This window comes from Salmo salar, chromosome ssa01, assembly GCF_905237065.1.
Source record: "Salmo salar chromosome ssa01, Ssal_v3.1, whole genome shotgun sequence".
NCBI classification, from domain to species: domain Eukaryota; kingdom Metazoa; phylum Chordata; class Actinopteri; order Salmoniformes; family Salmonidae; genus Salmo; species Salmo salar.
The window spans coordinates 75,593,753-75,611,228 of NC_059442.1; the positions used below are offsets into that span (position 1 = coordinate 75,593,753).

The 17,476-nt window shown below is 41.7% G+C and overlaps 1 protein-coding gene across 3 annotated transcripts; it reads right to left on the reverse strand.

Annotated features, from left to right (window-relative positions):
- Nucleotides 1–2,843: 2,843 nt before the first annotated feature.
- Nucleotides 2,844–17,183, reverse strand: LOC106613176 (graves disease carrier protein homolog). Of its 3 annotated transcripts, XR_006770710.1 has the most exons (10): nucleotides 16,815–17,157; nucleotides 16,224–16,356; nucleotides 10,080–10,172; nucleotides 9,618–9,815; nucleotides 9,334–9,455; nucleotides 9,122–9,188; nucleotides 8,873–9,035; nucleotides 8,637–8,705; nucleotides 5,992–6,204; nucleotides 2,844–5,710 (listed from the first exon to the last, which is right to left on the reverse strand). XR_006770710.1 is itself a non-coding variant. In XM_045722534.1 (9 exons), the coding sequence occupies exons 2-9, from the start codon at nucleotides 16,318–16,320 to the stop codon at nucleotides 6,048–6,050; spliced, it is 966 nt and encodes a 321-aa protein (XP_045578490.1). In that variant the 5' UTR covers nucleotides 16,321–16,356; nucleotides 17,058–17,183; the 3' UTR covers nucleotides 2,844–6,047. The 3 variants fall into 3 exon arrangements, 2 of the variants coding, with proteins under 2 accessions (XP_045578490.1, XP_014070653.1); XM_045722534.1 differs by having other exon boundaries at nucleotides 2,844–6,204; nucleotides 17,058–17,183; XM_014215178.2 differs by having other exon boundaries at nucleotides 2,844–6,204; nucleotides 16,815–17,156.
- Between the last annotated feature and the right edge of the window lie 293 nt (nucleotides 17,184–17,476).

Genomic DNA, 17,476 nt, shown 5'->3' on the forward strand with positions numbered 1-17,476 from the left:
CTTGAGGTAGTCACCTGGAATGCTTTTCCAACAGTCTTGAAGGAGTTCCTACATATGCTGCTTTTCCTTCACTCTGCCGTCCAACTCATCCCAAACCATCTCAATTGGGTAGAGGTCGGGTGTTTGTAGAGGCCAGGTCATCTGACGCAGCACTCCATCACTCTTCTTGGTCAAATAGCCCTTACACAGCCTGGAAGTGTGTTTTAGGTCATTGTCCTGTTAAAAAAACAAATGATGCTAGTCCCACTAAGCCCAAACCAGATGGGATAGCGTATCGCTGCAGAATGCTGTGGTAGCCATGCTGGTTAAGTGTGCCTTGTATTCTAAATAAATCACAGACAGTGTCAGCAGCAAAGCACCCCCACACCTCCTCCTCCATGCTTCACGGTGGGAACCACACATGCGGAGATCATCCGTTCACCTACTCTGCGTCTCACAAAGACACGCGGTTGGAACCAAAAATAAAACATTTGGGCTCATCAGACCAAAGGACAGACTTCCACCGGTCTAATGTCCATTGCTCGTGTTTCTTGGCACAAGCAAGTCTCTTCTTCTAATTGGTGTCCTTTAGTAGTGGTTTCTTTGCAGCAATTCGACCATGAAGGCCTGCTTCACGCCATCTCCTCTGAACAGTTGATGTTGAGATGTGTGTTACTTGAACTCTGTGAAGCATTTATTTGGACTGCAATCTGAGGTGCAGTTAATTGGTGATTAACTCTAATGAACTTAGTCTCTGCAGCAGAGGTAACTCTGGGTTTCCCTTACCTGTGGCAGTCCTCATGAGAGCCAGTTTCATCATAGAGCTTGGTGGTTTTTGCGACTGCACTTGAAGAAACTTTGAAAGTTCTTGAAATTGTCCAGATTACTTTAGGACATGAAGGTCAGTCAATGATGGACTGTCATTTCTCTTTGTTTATCTGAGCTGTTCTTGCCATAATATGGACTTGGTCTTCTACCAAATAAGTTTATCTTCTGTACATCACCCCTACCTTGTCACAACAACTGATTGGCTCAAATGCATTAAGGAAAGAAATTCCACAAATTCACTTTTAACAAGGAACACCTTATAATTGAAATGCATTCCAGGTGACTACCTCATGAAGCTGGTTGAGAGAATGGCAAGAGTGTGCAAAGCTGTCATCAAGGCAAAGGTTGGCTACTACTATTACTGAAGAATGTCAAATATATTTTGATTTGTTTAACACTTTGTTGGTTTCTACATGATTCCATGTGTTATTTCATAGTTGATGTTGTCACGATTATTCTACAATGTAGGAAATAGTAAAAAGAAAAGAAAATCCTGGAATGAGTAGGTGTCCAAACTTTTGACTGGTACTGTATGTGTAACTGATAGATGTGCACACACACCCACACATTATTATTACTTCATATTTTTGGGCCTTTGACATTTTTCTATTAAATGTTTTATATATAAGTCTGTAACGTCTATGTTAAAGTTTTAAATATATGTACATTGTAAAGTCTTTTTTGTTATGTGTCGGACTCCAGGAAGACTGGCTGTCGTCGGCTAATGGGAATCGTAATAAAATCATAAATCTTTAATTTTCATTTGAAAATGTTTTCTCCCATTTATACCCGCTGAATACAATCCCGATTTCAGTCAACTATGCACTGTTGTATAAAGTTTTCTAGCACCAAAAGAACAAAACAGTATAGAGGATAGAGTCTGAGCATCAATGATATGGGCTTAGAGGTGTAGGCAAAGGGCTGGGAGAAATCATAGGTAAACATAATCTCATAGGAGAGAGATGAGCATTGGGACAGGGCATTAGTGCTCCAAAGAAAGTATGGTTTCACTTTTTTGTTATAGCACTGCAACATGTAAGTACTACCTCCCCCTTTGTCGCTTGGCATTCATGCATCCACCACCTGTGAAAGTGTGAGGGTGCATCTCAATAGTCTAGTGGCTTCCTCGCCTCGCCTTCATCTGCACTGATCTGAAAACACAGGATGGGTGAAAGCAATATGTAAAGCTGCCTATAGTGTTTTCCCTCACTACACAGACTAGCCAGCCAAGTAGAAAAAAGTAGCCCTCCCTGGCCGAACAAGCTCCATTTTGGTGGCCTCTGGTACATTCTAATGCCTTGATTACATCTCAAATACACAGCAAAATGATTGAATACTTTATCGAGTACACATCCCAGATTGGTAAAATTAGTTGTGGTATTGTGTAGAAAGACATGACTTTACAATTTAAATGACTGAAAACGTGTGAATTCAGTGTATTGTTAGTTGTTTTGGATATTTTCTAGGCCTATATGATCAGGACTAATTTCTAAGAGGCAAACATAAAAACATTTAACCTGTCTTCCCTTAAGATTAAAGTCGTATTTACAGTTTTACTGCAATATATAAATTGCCAGAATGATGTTTGTTGTTCAAGTTAAAGTAAATAGGGCACATTATCTTGAAAAATAAATTAAAGTTTAAATTGAAAAAAATAAAATGGTTATATCAGTCTTAAGTATTATAGCTTTCTGATTTTACAGAAATGAATTAAAGTAAAATTAGCACATTTAGAACAAAATTAGGCTCTCGCTCCACTACCTATTGTTCCTTCAGCGAGGATTCACCTTCTTTATGGACTATATATATATATATATATATATACACACCAGTATGCAAAAGAGGGAGCCAAATTAACAGTTCTCTCTGATGCGATTCGGTACGGAATAGTCACACTCAATTTTGCGCCACTATCTGGAAAGTCCCGACATGGACTTCATATCCTAGGAAAATACAAACGAGATCTTTGGTTTACTTGTACAGGGGCGATTCCATGAACATAAACTATGTTGTATGATTTATGAATTCCAAAGGGATATAGGTGATCACTTTTATTCAGTCAGTTTGACACGTTTTATAAACTAGTCAACATTTGCTGTTCGGTCGTCAATCAAAGCACAGTAAATTGCCTATGCATCACGATTCCGTGGCTGGCTATAGGGAACACACAAAAAACAAATGTGCAAGAAAACAATAATTAGGCTCAGTGGATTTCGAATCATCGTTACCACGATGAAGGCGCATCTTGCTATCTGTAAAGAAATTTGACTTCAAACCAACCACAGCGCACACAAATCCCACAGGTACCTGGAGGTGAGACAGACAGCAGATTGTCAAACCAGCAGCGTTTCCCTGTCATCGTTCACATTGTGACTGACAAGTGCCTGTCCTATCAATATCGTTCATTCTTGCGCAGCATTTCCCAAACTCGGTCCTGGGGACATTTTGGTTTTTGCACCTGCACTACACAGCCGATTAAATAATCAAAGCTTAATGATTTGTTTATTATTTGACTCAGCTGTGCAGTGCAAAAAACGAAATGTGCACCCCTTGGAGTCCCAATGACAGAGTTTGGGAAACACTGTTCTAGTGGGAGAGGGCTCAGACTTTTCTGAATAGCGAATTTAAACTTTTATAAACCAAAAGTAGCAGTTCATTTTTTAAGTGGAATAAGTCTGGGAAAACAATGTGCCTACCAGGAAGTAGCTTTTACCTATCCAGCTCGTTCAGTGCAGGTGACGGAAAGTACAGTAGATTGGGAAAGGAAGTGACTTGAGACCAGTGAGATGTGCATTATGACTCTTGTCTTCCTACTGCCTTACATCATTTTGCTAAACAAGAGAAGAACAGGGCATACTGTCATGAAGCACTAGTACCGACATCAGGTCCCCCTCTTATTCATTATGATCGAAAAGGCAAAACTGACACTTCATGAATACGGGTACAGAACACAGATGTACATTCAAACCAAGAGGAAAATGACATATCCAAAGTCATCATGATGATACATGGACAGATCAGAATACATACGTCGCTGTAGTAGTGGTTATGAAGGCTTCAGCATGGCAATGTATGTCCAGTTACATGCAGGGCAGGCTACAGATGATGTTGTCGGTAAACTTATTACTGACTCATTGTGGACACCTTGTGGCCACACAGTCACACTACACTTTCATAAATAAACACAAAAAAGCCAACGGCTCCAAAGTGCTAGTTTTTCCCCCCTTGAAGTACTTAACTCAGGTTTCCATTTGAGTGCTTCACCTATATAGCAAATCTTACATAGGATGCTATATAATGCATATCTTTTAATACTAGTGTCTAGATCTTGTTCAGTTGCTGACAAATGCTTTCTACACCCCGCGACACACACCTGAACACAGGGAAATGTAGGCAAGAGGTAAAGAAAACACAACATATGTTAAAACCACCACTGTCAGTCCATAGCCTACCTCAGTTCATTGTCATCTCACAGGAACAATATCAAAATCCTCCAACTGGAATTTCTGGGAAAGCAGGGCATTTTGGGAAAGTAGAATTTTGCAACCCTGCTAGACTCTTTCCTCAACAGAAATCTCTATCATTTCAAAATCCTCTTCAGGTAGGTGCACATCATCATTAGCCAGAGAACGTTGTGAGAATGTTTCTGCACGCTACACCACTGCCTTGTACCCAACGTTAGCCTACATTGTTACGTCGTAGCCAATGACAAGCTGGCCTGGTTAAAGTAAAAACTGACTAGCAGCCATGGTTATGTCCAAGATGACACCCTTTTCCCTATATAGTGCACTACTTTAGGCCAGAGCCTGACTAGTGCACTATATAGGGAATAGGTTGGCATTTCAGACACTATGTCTCTGTTGCAATTAGATATATATCTATATAGATTTGTTGGCTATACGGGTAAAAGATTGGCAAAGTGCACAGAGGCTTTGTGGATAGGAACACAACACATAAATAGCAACTTGTATACAACAAGGCATTGGACCCCAAACCTGCACAGTAGAGAAGAGACTTACTACACACTAAACCCTGAATGGACACAAACACACACACGTCAAAACCAAAGACAACACTCCTACAGATACACACCTGTTATATCTGTTAAACTGCATGGGACAAACCTGTTTCAATGTCCGACAATGAGACTTTTTGGAGACCATCAAAATAATACAATTTGATGTTCAGTTTTGAACAAACTGAATGTGATGTTTTGGGATTTTATCATTTGGATTCTACTAAACTCAGGATGCTCAAAAAGCACAGTTCTGTGTTAAACACAAGCTTGGGGAGAGTGTTGTTAATTCTCATAAAATGTAGGAGTTGTCCTATAACTCTTATAAAAACAGACATATTACACATTTAAATCCTTGTCTCATTATTTTATGTGTCTAGGTTTGTACTCACAAGTGTCAGGTAGGTACATGAGGAAAAGAAGACCTCCGATTATGTTAAGGCAGATTGCCCGGTGTGACTTTCCCCTCCGTTATTGTCTGTGTGACTTCTTAGGTAGGGTGGGAGGCAGTGTACAGAATTGGGTTGCTATGGCATTACCAACGAAAGTCATTTGGGGTTCATTGCACATAGCCACCCATCGAAGCAGAGGGAGTCATTGTCCATAGGTATCCATGGCAATAGTTGCCGGGGTGTTGTCCAAAGCCACAGGTTGGGCGGTTTTAGAACGACATTATAAGAGGGAGAATCACAAAAGCAGGAGCTGAGAACAGACAGGGGCACTGGATTGGCACTGCCAGTTGTTTGAGGCATTGCTATGGGGGCCAGTGCCTTCATCTGCTTTCCGACTGGGGCAAAGAGCGACTGGGCTCAGCATGGCTCCAGTGGCTGAGCCCCAATGGCCTCCTCTGGTAGCAGGGTTCAATACCTCCAAGCGGAAGCCGACCTCCTTAAAACAGAAAAGGTTTACTAGGGTAAATTAACACATCTAATAAGGAATATTCAGGGCACTGAAAGACGTTCAGAAAAACATTTCAGAATGTATAGCCCCAGTGAATGCTCTCAGTCAGGTTGTGTTGAGATGCAGGGAGTTTCTAAGGAAGTTCCTAAACATTTCAGAATGTATAGCCCCAGTCAATGCTCTCGGTCAGGTTGTGTTGAGATAGATCTCTAGTAGCGGTCTTTCTCTCTCTCTAAACGTTTCAGAGTGTTTAGCCTTAGTGAACGTGCCCCAATCCAGCTATGCAGAGATGAAGGGTGGAGTTGGATGGATGGGGAGGGAGCAGCTAGTTGAGGTGGAGGGTTTGCTTCATGAACTCATAGGTGGTGAAGGCCACAGCCTGAGAGGGCACACAGCGGATGTAGTTGAGAGACAGCCCTCTGTACAGACCCTTCTTCATCCCATACTGACTGTACACATACTTCAGAGTCTTGGTCAGGGTACTGTAGAGGGAGACAAGTAGGAAGACAAAAAAAGTTAATTTATTTTACAGTGCGAGGCTTACCAGGTACTTATCAATGACATTTTAATATGTTAATTCAAAATAATAACATTTGCATTTTCTATTTGTTAAAGATGTTCAGAATAGGTTATTCTGCCAGTGCCAGTCTGTTTCAGCATTCTAAACCTCAAAGACAGAGCTGTTTAATACAGACACAGTACACAGGCTGGGGACTGACATCTAAAACACAAGCTCTCATTGTATGGAGTAGAACATAGTAACTCAGTCTTACTCTAAGTGAGTAGTCTATTCTTGCCCTGACAACCCAGAGGTTGTCCACCTCTAGAAAAACATTATTACGAGGATACATTCTAGAAGCATAGTGTCAGGTGGTGAAGTATTTCTACTGCCACTGTGAAGCAGGCGAACTTTGAAAGGCATGCCTGGTACACAGCTGTAGTCTTCTGGAAGACCAACCAGGGCTTAGGACTCAATAATACCATACACTCCACAAAACTCCTATACCTAAGTGATTTTTCTAAGTATTCAAACAGGGTCCAGGGTAGTGTTGGGCAGTATCCAGATTTCCATATCATTCCTGTACCATACTGGGCTATGCAGTATAACCAGCAGTGCACACAAGGGGTGTTATTTTTCCCAAACTAAAACATAAATATAGACAGGTCAAAAGTTTGGATACACCTACTCATTTCCGTGTTTTTCTTTATTTTTGACTATTTTCTACATTGTAGAATAATAGTGAAGACATCAAAACTATGAAATAACACATGGAATCAGAGTGAAGTATTCACACCCCTGAGTCAATACTTTGTAGAAGCACCTTTGGCAGTGATTAACAGCTGTAAGTCTTTCTGGGTAAGTCTCTAAGAGCTTTCCACACCTGGATTGTGCAACATTTGCCCATTATTCTTTAAAAAAATTCTTCAATCTCTGTCAAATTGGTTGTTGGTCAATGCTAGACAACCATTTTCAGGTCTTTCAGACTACAAGCATACCATAACATGATGCTGCCACCACTGTTCTTGAAAATATGGAGAGTGGTGCTCAGTAATGTGTTGTATCTGCCCCAAACATAACACTTTGTGTTTAGGAGAAACATTTCTTTGCCACATTTTTTTCAGTATTACTTTAGTGCCTTGTTGCCAACAGGATGCATGTTTTGAAACATTTTTATTCTGTACAGGTCTCCTTCTTTTCACTCTGTCAATTAAGTTACTATTGTCAAGTAAGTACAATGTTGTTGACACATCCTCAGTCTTCTATCACAGCCATTAAAGTCTGTAACTGTTTTAGTCACCATTGGCCTCATGGTGAAATCCCTGAGTGGTTTCCTTCTTCTCTGTCAACTGAGTTAGGAAGGACGCCTTTATCTTTGTAGTGACTCGGTCTATTTATTTACCATCCAAAGTGTAATTAATAACTTCACCAAGCGCAACGGGATATTCAATGTCTGCTTTTCCCATCTACCAATAGGTGCCCTTCTTTGCGAGATATTGGAAAACTTCCCTGGTCTTTGTGGTGGAATCGGTGTTTGATATGCACTCCTTGACTGAGGTACCTTACAGATAATTGTATGTATGGGGTACAGAGATGAGGTAGTCATTCAAAAATCATGTTAAACACTATTATTGCACAAAGAGGGAGTCCAAGCTATTTATTATGTGACTTGTAAAGCACATTTTTACTCTTGAACCTTAGTTCTGAACACAACAAAATGTGGAAAAAGTCAAGGTGCATGAATACTTTCTGAAGGCACTAGCAAAGTACTAGTGAATTCCCAAAGCGGACGCTAGCTAAATGCTAACAAGATCAAGCGAACACAATGTGATTGCAAGGACAAAGAACCCAGCTCATACAACTATCTCAAAAGGCTACTCACACTTGATCCAGGAGGGGATGATTGTCTCCACTGTAACCAAGAAGCTTGATCTTGCAAGCTAGCCACCTATAGCTAGCAAGTTAGCAAACCAAATGCACGGCTGAAGCCCTGACTGGAGAATTAGATAGTTAACTTAAAGTTATAAGATATTTTGCTGGCAAATATTAGTAGTGAATTTCAAGTGTAACTTGATCACCTCTCTCTTCCGCTGAACAACAGTGGATCATCACATCACAAAACTTCAATTTGCTCCATGTAGCTCTTTGTAGACAAACATACCATGTGACTGATTCAATTGACTTTATGAATAAAAATGTAAATAATAGAAATTGGGGAGGGTATTGAAAATCATACAGCTATTTCAAAATACCCCAGTATACAGTATATTCAGTACACCCCCTAAGTCTAGTCCAGGGTCCTTTTTCCTTTTAGAATTGGATTATATGGAAAGGGAAACCTGATCCTAGATCAGCACCTCATTTTGTAATACGAGCTCTGGGTTTGGAGAGGAAGGGGTAAATGGTGCCACTTACAGACATTTGTCAGAATCAGGAAGCACCACCCCTAACTGCATCCTTCTCCTGGCAACATCCAGAGGATAGCTGGGACAGGAGACGGGGAAGAGAAGGGGGGGACAGAGAGAGCAAATGAGTTAACCAACCATATCGATCAACCAACCAATTACCCACCCCTCCACAGAGCAGTTGACATAGGTCTTTAAAATCCAATGAATCCATCAGTCAAACACCCAATCAATCAATCAACCTACGAAATGGTCTGTGCGATAGCTCCAGCCACCCCACCACAGAGCAGGTTGACGTGGGTCTTCAGCACCATCACCTCTGGGTTGTCTGAGGACGGTCGCCCCAGTAGCTCTGGGAAGTGGGCCAGACCTAGACTCTTCAACGTGCCGAAGGTAAAGAACGAGAACCCTGGAGGATGGAGGGCAGAATAAATGAGGCCCACAAAACTCAACAGAAAGTTCTTGACAACACTGTGTGTGTGCGTGCATGTTCACCTGCGTATGGAGCCATGCCTATAAGGGTTGGGATGAGACCCTTGTAGAAGCCAGGGATGCCTCCTTCCTTTAAAAAGAGAACACCAACAGCTGAGCCTCAATTCACGATAAAACACTCAACTCAAGATAAACACAAACACAGGAGGGAAACTTGCACACCTCCCTCAAATTACAGGTTTAATTTTAAACTGAGAGGAACAAATGAAAGGCACCTTTAGGTATATAGTGTGGAAGGCATTTCCGATGCCTGTGTAGCGATGGTGTCCTTTCACCTGGTATGCCAGACGGGCTCTGATCACATCCAGAGGGTACGTACATATCACTGCTGTCATCCCTGAAGAAACACAACAACATGGTCAGATAAAATATACTTAACTGTTGTATCTACTGTGGAAACTATTGTTGTTGAAAAATAATCAGGAATGAGGAAGTATCTTCTCTGCATTATACAGACTTCCTATTGTCTTTTTTGGATTCTTCCCACTGATCCTCTCACCTGCCATAGAACCGGCCATAAGCCTGTGGATGTGTCCAGAGATGCCCAGCTGTTGACTGAGGATCTTCTTGTATTTGTCAAAGGCCATGAACTGGATGGCTCCGTAGGGGAATATCCTGACCATCATAGCCCCATTGCCTTTATACAGCCCCAGGTAACCCTCCTTCTTTGGCACAGCACGGAGAGTGGCTACCACTCCTACAGGAGAGAGGAGAGACGGAGGGAGGGGAGAGAGAGCAAAGGACAAAAATAAGAAAGATCAGTGTGATGTCATTGCTTAGTTTCTGGTGCCATCTGGTGTAAGATAAAACATCTCCGATTAATTAAACGGGACATGATACAACATTTACATGGGAGGGGGAATACGTCAGTGGCACTGACAAACCAAATTGACAACCAACAGACATGTTTACAGGAAGAGGAACACTCCATTTCAGAACAGCAGAGTTATCCAAACCTTACCCAGATCTTTGTAGTGGGGGCTATGGGCTTGCAGTAAGATCTTTACTCTGTCCAGAGGAGCGATGGTGGACTTGGCACAGCATCCAGCTACACCTAAACACACCCAGAGAGATACAGACACCCACAACATGAGCATCTCTGAGCTGGACTGAGTAAAATAACCATTAAATTAATCTGCAGATAATTATCTGTTAGATGCATGTTTGCTCAAACCGGAATCTAGACGCATTAGTTCGAATTAGTGCATATTACACTGAACAACATTTGCACAAAAAGCTTTTTTCTCTAAAATTTTGTTTACATCCCTGTTAGTGAGCATTTCTCCTTAGCCAAGATAATCCATTCACCTGACAGCTGTGGCATATCAAGATAATTAAAAAGCATGATCATTACACAGATGCACCTTGTACTGGGGACAATAAAAGGCTACTCTAAAATGTGCAGTTTTATCACACAACACAATGCCACTGATGTCTCAAGTTGAGGGAGTGTTCAATTGGCATGCTGACTGCAGGAATGCCCACCAGAGCTATTGCCAGATAATTGAAAGTTCATTTTTCTACCATAAAAAACTGTCTCCAATGATGTTTTAGAGAATTTGGCAGTAAGTTCAACCGGTCTCACAACAGCAGACCACGTGTAACCACGCCAGCCCAGGACCTCCACATCTGGTTTCTTCACTTGCGGGATCGTCTGAGGGGGGGTGCTGAGGAGTATTTCAGTCTGTAATAAAGCCCTTTTGTGGGGAAAAACGTATTCTGATTGGCTGGGCCAGGATCACCAGCAGGTGGGCCAGGCCGCCAAGTGGGTGGGCTTATGCCCTTCCAAGGCCCACCCATGGCTGCAACCCTGCCCAGTCATGTGAATTCCATAGATTAGGGCTTAATTTATTTATTTTAATGAACCGTAACTCGGTAAAATCTTTGAAATTGTTGCATGTTGCATTTATATTTTTGTTCACTACAGATTACCATGAAATTGATAGTGGATCTAAATGTTTTTCCTCAATCCTGGACTATCAGACCACGATCTTATTACGTTTCCAATCGCAACAAATAATTTGATTGGACACCAACCAAGGACTATCAAAAGCTGAGCTGTAAATTCTCGGAAAACAGTAGTTAAGATGGAGAGAAGTCTGTCCATAATAAAGCGCTGCTCTGCCTTTTAGTTTTGTCGCACCTGGAATACTGTTCAGTCGTGTGGTCAGGTGCCACAAAGAGGGACCTCGGCAATTGGCTCAGAACAGGGCAGCATGGCTAGCCCTAAATGTACAGGGAAAGCTAACAATAATATGCACGTACATCTCTCATGGCTCAAAGTGGAGGAGAGATTGTCTTCATCACTACTTGTTTTTGTAAGAAGTGTTGACAAGCTGAATGCACCGAGGTGTCTGTTTAAACTACTAGCACACAGCTCAGACACCCATGCATACCCCACAAGACATGCCACCAGAGGTCTCTTCACAATCCCCAAGCGAACAGACTATGGGAGGCGCACAGGACTACATGGAACTCTATTCCACATCAGGTAACTGACACAAGCAGAAGAATCCAATTTTTTTTTTAAACATAAAAAGATACCTTATGGAACAGTGGAGACTAAAGACACACAATAAGACACGCCACTCTACACATACATGGATTTTGTAATGTAGATATTCGGGCTCCCGTGTGGCGCAGCAGTTTAAGGCACTGCATCTCAGTGCAAGAGGCGTCACTACAGTCCCTGATTTGAATCCAGGCTGTATCACATCCGGCCATGATTGGGAGTCCCATAGGGCGGGGCACAATTGACCCAGTGACGTCCAGGTTTGGCCGGGGTAGGCCTTCGAATGGGGCTACAGTGTCTCCCGACCCCTCCTGTCTCAGCCTCCAGTATTTATGCTGCAGTAGTTTATGTGTCAGGGGGCTAGGGTCAGTCTATTATATCTGGAGTATTTCTCCAGTGTCCTGTGTGAATTTAAGTATGCCCTCTCTAATTCTCTCTCTCGGGGGACCAGAGCCCTAGGACCACCTGGCATGATGACTCCTTGCTGTCCCCAGTCCACCTGGCCGTGCTGCTGTTCCAGTTTCAACTGTTCTGCCTGCGGCTATGGAACCCTGACCTGTTCACCGGACGTGCTACCTGTCCCAGACCTGCTGTTTTCAACTCTCTAGAGACTGCAGGAGCGGTAGAGATACTCTCAATGATCGGCTATGAAAAGCCAACTGACATTTACTCCTGTGGTGCTGACCTGTTGCACCCTCGACACCTACTGTGATTATTATTATTTGACCATGCTGGTCATTTATGAACATTTGAACATCTTGGCCATGTTCTGTTATAATCTCCACCCGGCACAGCCAGAAGAGGACTGGCCACTCCTCATAGCCTGGTTTCTCTCTAGGTTTCTTCCTAGGTTTTGTTCCTTTCTAGATTCCCCTAGCCACCGTGCTTCTACACCTGCATTGCTTGCTGTTTGGGATTTTAGGCTGGGTTTCTGTACAGCACTTTGAGATATCAGCTGATGTAAGAAGGGCTATATAAATAAAATTGATCATTGTAAATAAGAATTTGTTCTTAACTGACTTGCCTAGTTAAATAAAAGGTTCAATTAAAATATATATAATAAAGGTTCAATTAAAATATAAATAATAATAAGTGACAGAGTAGTGGCCTGAGGGAACATACTTAATGTGTTGTGAAAAGGTATGAAATGTAATGTAATATTTGTCTATAACTGCCTTAATGTTGCTGAACCCCAGGAAGAGTGGGGATCCTTAATAAATACAAAGATTCCTAGATGCCCTTCCAGACTCCCTTCACGTACCCAAGGACATTGGAGTACAAAAATCTGTTAACCACCTAACTGAGGATCTAAATTAACCTTGCGTAATACCCTAGATGCGGTCGCACCTGCTAAAAACAAAGAGTCACAAAAAACTAGCTCCCTGGTATACAGAAAATACCTGAGCCCTGAAGCAAGCTTCCAGAAAATTGGAATGGAAATTGCGCTCCACCAAATTGGAAGTCTGACAAATCCGACTAGCTTGGAAGGACAGTACCATGCAATATCGAAAAGCCCTCACTGCTGGTCGACCAACCTACTTTTCCAACCTGATTGTAGAGAATAAAACAATCCTAAATTAAAATGTTGTATACTGTCGCAAAGCTAATGAAAAAGCAGCATTCCCCAAGTGAAGTTGGCATTCACATCAGCAGTGATAAATTCATTAACTTATTTGACAAAAAAATCATGATCATTAGAAAACAAACTACGGACTCCTCTTTGAATATGCGTAATACTGCTAGGACCTCAGATCAATGGACACAAGTGTTTTACAGCAAATGTCCTCCAATTCTACACATTTTGCCATAGGGTGGAGCCAAACTTTTGCATTTTTGAATATGATATCTAAGCGAGGCTGACTAACAAAATCAAGTGGGCCCCCCTGGCCGGTAATTCGACCATGATTATTATTAATTTTACATACAGTGCTAGATAACAGAAACCAGAGTTCACAAATAACAAAACAAGTATACTTATTTGATTTATTTAACAAAGTTATGAAACACTCAATCCCCTGTGTCAAAAAACAATTTCCCCCTTATACTCAAAAACTGGTTGTGCCATCTTTAGCTGCAATGACAGCAAACAAATGCTTCCTATAGTTGTTGATCAGTCTCTCACATCACTGTGGAGGAATTTTGGCCCACTCTTGCATGCAGAACTGCTTTAACCTAGCGACATTTGTGGGTTTTTCAAGTATAAAAACTGCTCATTTCAAGTCTTGCCACAACATCTCAATTAGGATTAGGTCGGGACTTTGACTAGGCCATTCCGAAACTAAAAAAACAATTTAGATTTCGTTGTGTGTTTTGGATCATTGTCTTGCTGCATGACCCAGCTGTGCTACAGCTCACAGACGGATGGCCTGACATTCTCCTGTAGAACTATCTGATAATAGAAGGAACTATGAATTCTGCTCTTTAAAGGCAAGTCATCCAGGACTTGAGGCCAAAAAGTTGACTCAAGTTTGTCAAAAAGCACCTGGAAGCATCTGGATGATCACCAAGACTCTTGGAAGAAATTTCTATGGTCAAATGAGTCAAAAGTATAACTTTTTGGATGACAAGGGGCCCATTATGCCTGACGAAAACCAAACACTGCATTCCACAGTAAGAACCTTACACCAACAGTCAAGCATGGTGGTGGTAGTGTGATGGTTTGGGGATGGTTTGCTGCCTCAGGAGCAGGACGACTTCCACTTCTGACAGAGTATTTTGTGTAGATCGTTGACAAAAAAATTACACTTAAATAAAAAAAAATGTAATCCCACCTTGTAGCATAACAAAATGTGAAAAAAGTTAAGGGGTGTAAATACTTTATGAAGGCTACAACCTTCTCTGTTGTAATGGATATTGCAGTTGCACAAGCAGGACGCAGTGCCTACACTTTTGACACATTTTGTGTGATGATGTAAGATCATCTTTATAGCTGCTGCCATATATCAGTTCCTGAAAAAATAACACTACTTGACTGCCTGTTTGCCTAAAAATAGTCTGACAATGGGCAAGTTCGTTTTGCGTCGCCCTGTGCAATAGTTATACCATATATGCTGATATCGTGGTGAGAGTAAATAGCTGCATATAACAGCTGCTAAGAAGAAAATGTAATCACTAGACTGCCTGTTTGTGTCGTACTTATGTTTGTAATACTGACAACAAAATTTGTAAGAACTCCTGAAAATATAACATGAAATAGTGCTTATGCTTACTGAGGCATGGAATGCAATAGGTCAAACAGTTGTGTGTTTAACATGAAGTTTTGTAGGCTACATCAGTGACCAGACAAAAGCGATCAAGGAGGTGGTAGCGGTTGTGGAGCACTCAGCACTGCAGTAGGCACCGGAGTGGGAACTCGGCTAAGTAAAAAAATTAAATAATCCTACACATGCACAGAAATATCCATATTTTTAGTCTGGGCAAATTGAGATAAAGAAACTCTGTATCCATAGCCACTCCATATAATTTAACAGTTCCATTTCACGTCAGGCTGTTGAAACCGATGTGAAATGGCTAGCTAGTTAGCGGTGGTGCGCGCTAATAGCGTTTCAATCGGTGACGTCACTCGCTCTGAGACCTTGAAGTAGTTGTTCCCCTTGCTCGCAAGGGCTGCGGGTTTTGTGGAGCGATGGGTAACGATGCTTCGTGGGAGGCAGTTGTAGATGTGTGCAGAGGGTCCCTGGTTCTAGCCCAAGTAGGGGCGAGGAGAGGGACGGAAGCTATACTGTTACACTGTTCAAATAAATAATTATAATTTACCGGCTTCACACAGTTATTTACTCCAGGAAAAGGGAGTGGGTTTTGTCAGGAAATCTCTGAATCTTCATAACCCTGTTCCAGTTATTCAACTCTAGACTGTACCCATTTCTTTTCTGGATCTCTGGTGAGGTTAAGCCATTATTTTAAAATCAGGGGTTGGCTACTGGCGGCCCACGGAAGGTCCTCTGACAACTCAGTCGGGGTTTCAACATACTGATGCAAGTTAGAATAGTAGAATACACAAGGTGCAATTTCGAAATTTGGTTGTGCAACAGCAGTTTCTCTCTTGTTATGTCAGTCACTGATAGTCACTCAATTAGCCCATGTCAGCTAACCTTTTTAGATTGGTAAATTAGTCTAGTAGCCAGCTATCTAAACTTAGTATTCATGGTTGAATAATCGGCCGGGGGGGCCCACATTGAATTTGAACTGCAAACATTTCTCTCCACTCTATGGCAAAATGTGTAGGATTACAGGAAATTAGCCAATTTTCCTCTCCAACACATGTCGAAATGTGTAGAATTGCAGAAAACTTGCTTTAAAAATCCAAAATTGTCTCTATGCACCATGACAAAATGTCTAGAATTGCACAACATTAACTAAAACAAATAAATCTCTCTGCCTTCAAGAGGTGGGCTGCTAAAATGTTTTGCTCTCGATGTGGTGGTGTTGCCCATCCCTGATTTAGATTATAGTAGTCCGTTATTGCTGGACAAAAAGCCTGCAAGCCACGCAGCTCATCAGAACCAGGGTTTGTGTCACTGGATGTGTACTACTGTATGTTCTGTATTGCATTTCTGTATTATAATCACAAGTTAAGTCTGCAGCCACACTTACCTCCAGCAACGAAGGAGCGGACAAAGTGATAGTCCCCCTGAGAGTGGTTGGGGATTGCAGGACGACCAGGGGTGGAGACTGCAGCCTCCGTTGCCATGATGTGTGTTCAATCAGGACCCTAATGCATCCATAACTATGGAAAGAATAAAAAACAACAGATATATAATTACCTTTTCACCCACAATTAAAAAGGATATCACTCTACATCACAATTGGACAGCCAATAAGACATTATTGCCTTGCCTGGGAGGGGAGGGGGGGCACATTATGATGATGAGGCATAACGTTGTATGTAACGTTAACGTCAGTTGATCACTGAAACAAAGTATAAATAAAGACATAGTGTGGTTTGGCTAGCTAAGTAGCTACTAGCCGGCTAGTCACGTATCACTAGTACTAACTGTCATTGAACGTAGCTAATGTTAGCTATCACTGAACTCGAACTAACCGTTATCGTGTTACCGTTAGCAGATTAACTTTAACTAGCTAGCTAAATACAATCTTCAATCTACCATTGAATGGACTGTTCAAACAGTTACTCACAGTTCAAACGACTGTTGCTGTATTGATAACGTATATTAGCAATCTTACCCGCTGCAAGGTCAACACTATCAGATGAACGAACGTTGCACAATTGAGCTAGCGGGCGCGTTAGCATTTGCAGGCAGCCTCAGGCCCTTCCGGATTCCCCAAGTAAACAAACATGCTTAGCGGGCGCTCGCGGAGACAACTTCACCGAGCGACAAGTCTGTGAGTTCAGTTTTCGGTCCCTGTTTTTGCGAGTCATCCGTAGCTAATTAATAGCCAAAAACTGCAATAAAACCAGTTTGCTACCTGGGTTAAATGTATGAAGGGTGAAGGCACGTGTTTTTATGATCACCAACCACTAGTGCCCTTCATCGTGCACAGATGGAGAGTTGCACCGGCGCATGTCAATGACGTCACTGATAAAAAAAAAAAAGTGCACAATAAAACCATAAACGTGTCAATTAATAATAACATGTCAACTATGCCCAAACACTTTATCATTTGCTAAATATTGGGTCATATAGCACTTGTGTGGATCAGGTTAGTGTTTTTAAAGGTATTATTATTACACAGTTGTAAAACAGTTATTAACTTTAATACAGACTATGAAGCAAAATATCAGTTTGTTTAAGGGTTGTCTAGGATTTGAAGTAGTTTGATAGAAGTTGGATACTTATACTAATTGGAGAAAGTGGACAAACGTGAATTCCATTCCAGGTTTTCCC

What these genes read in the sequence shown, in the direction of transcription:
- LOC106613176 (XM_045722534.1), bottom strand. Translation starts at nt 16,320, where the DNA reads ATGGCAACGGAGGCTGCAGTCTCCACCCCTGGTCGTCCTGCAATCCCC. An exon ending in CCCCCACTACAAAGATCTGG is followed by an intron (nt 9,816 to 10,079) that starts GTAAGGTTTGGA and finishes TCTCTCCTGTAG; the next exon opens with GAGTGGTAGCCACTCTCCGT. An exon ending in TCCACACTATATACCTAAAG is followed by an intron (nt 9,189 to 9,333) that starts GTGCCTTTCATT and finishes CTCTTTTTAAAG; the next exon opens with GAAGGAGGCATCCCTGGCTT.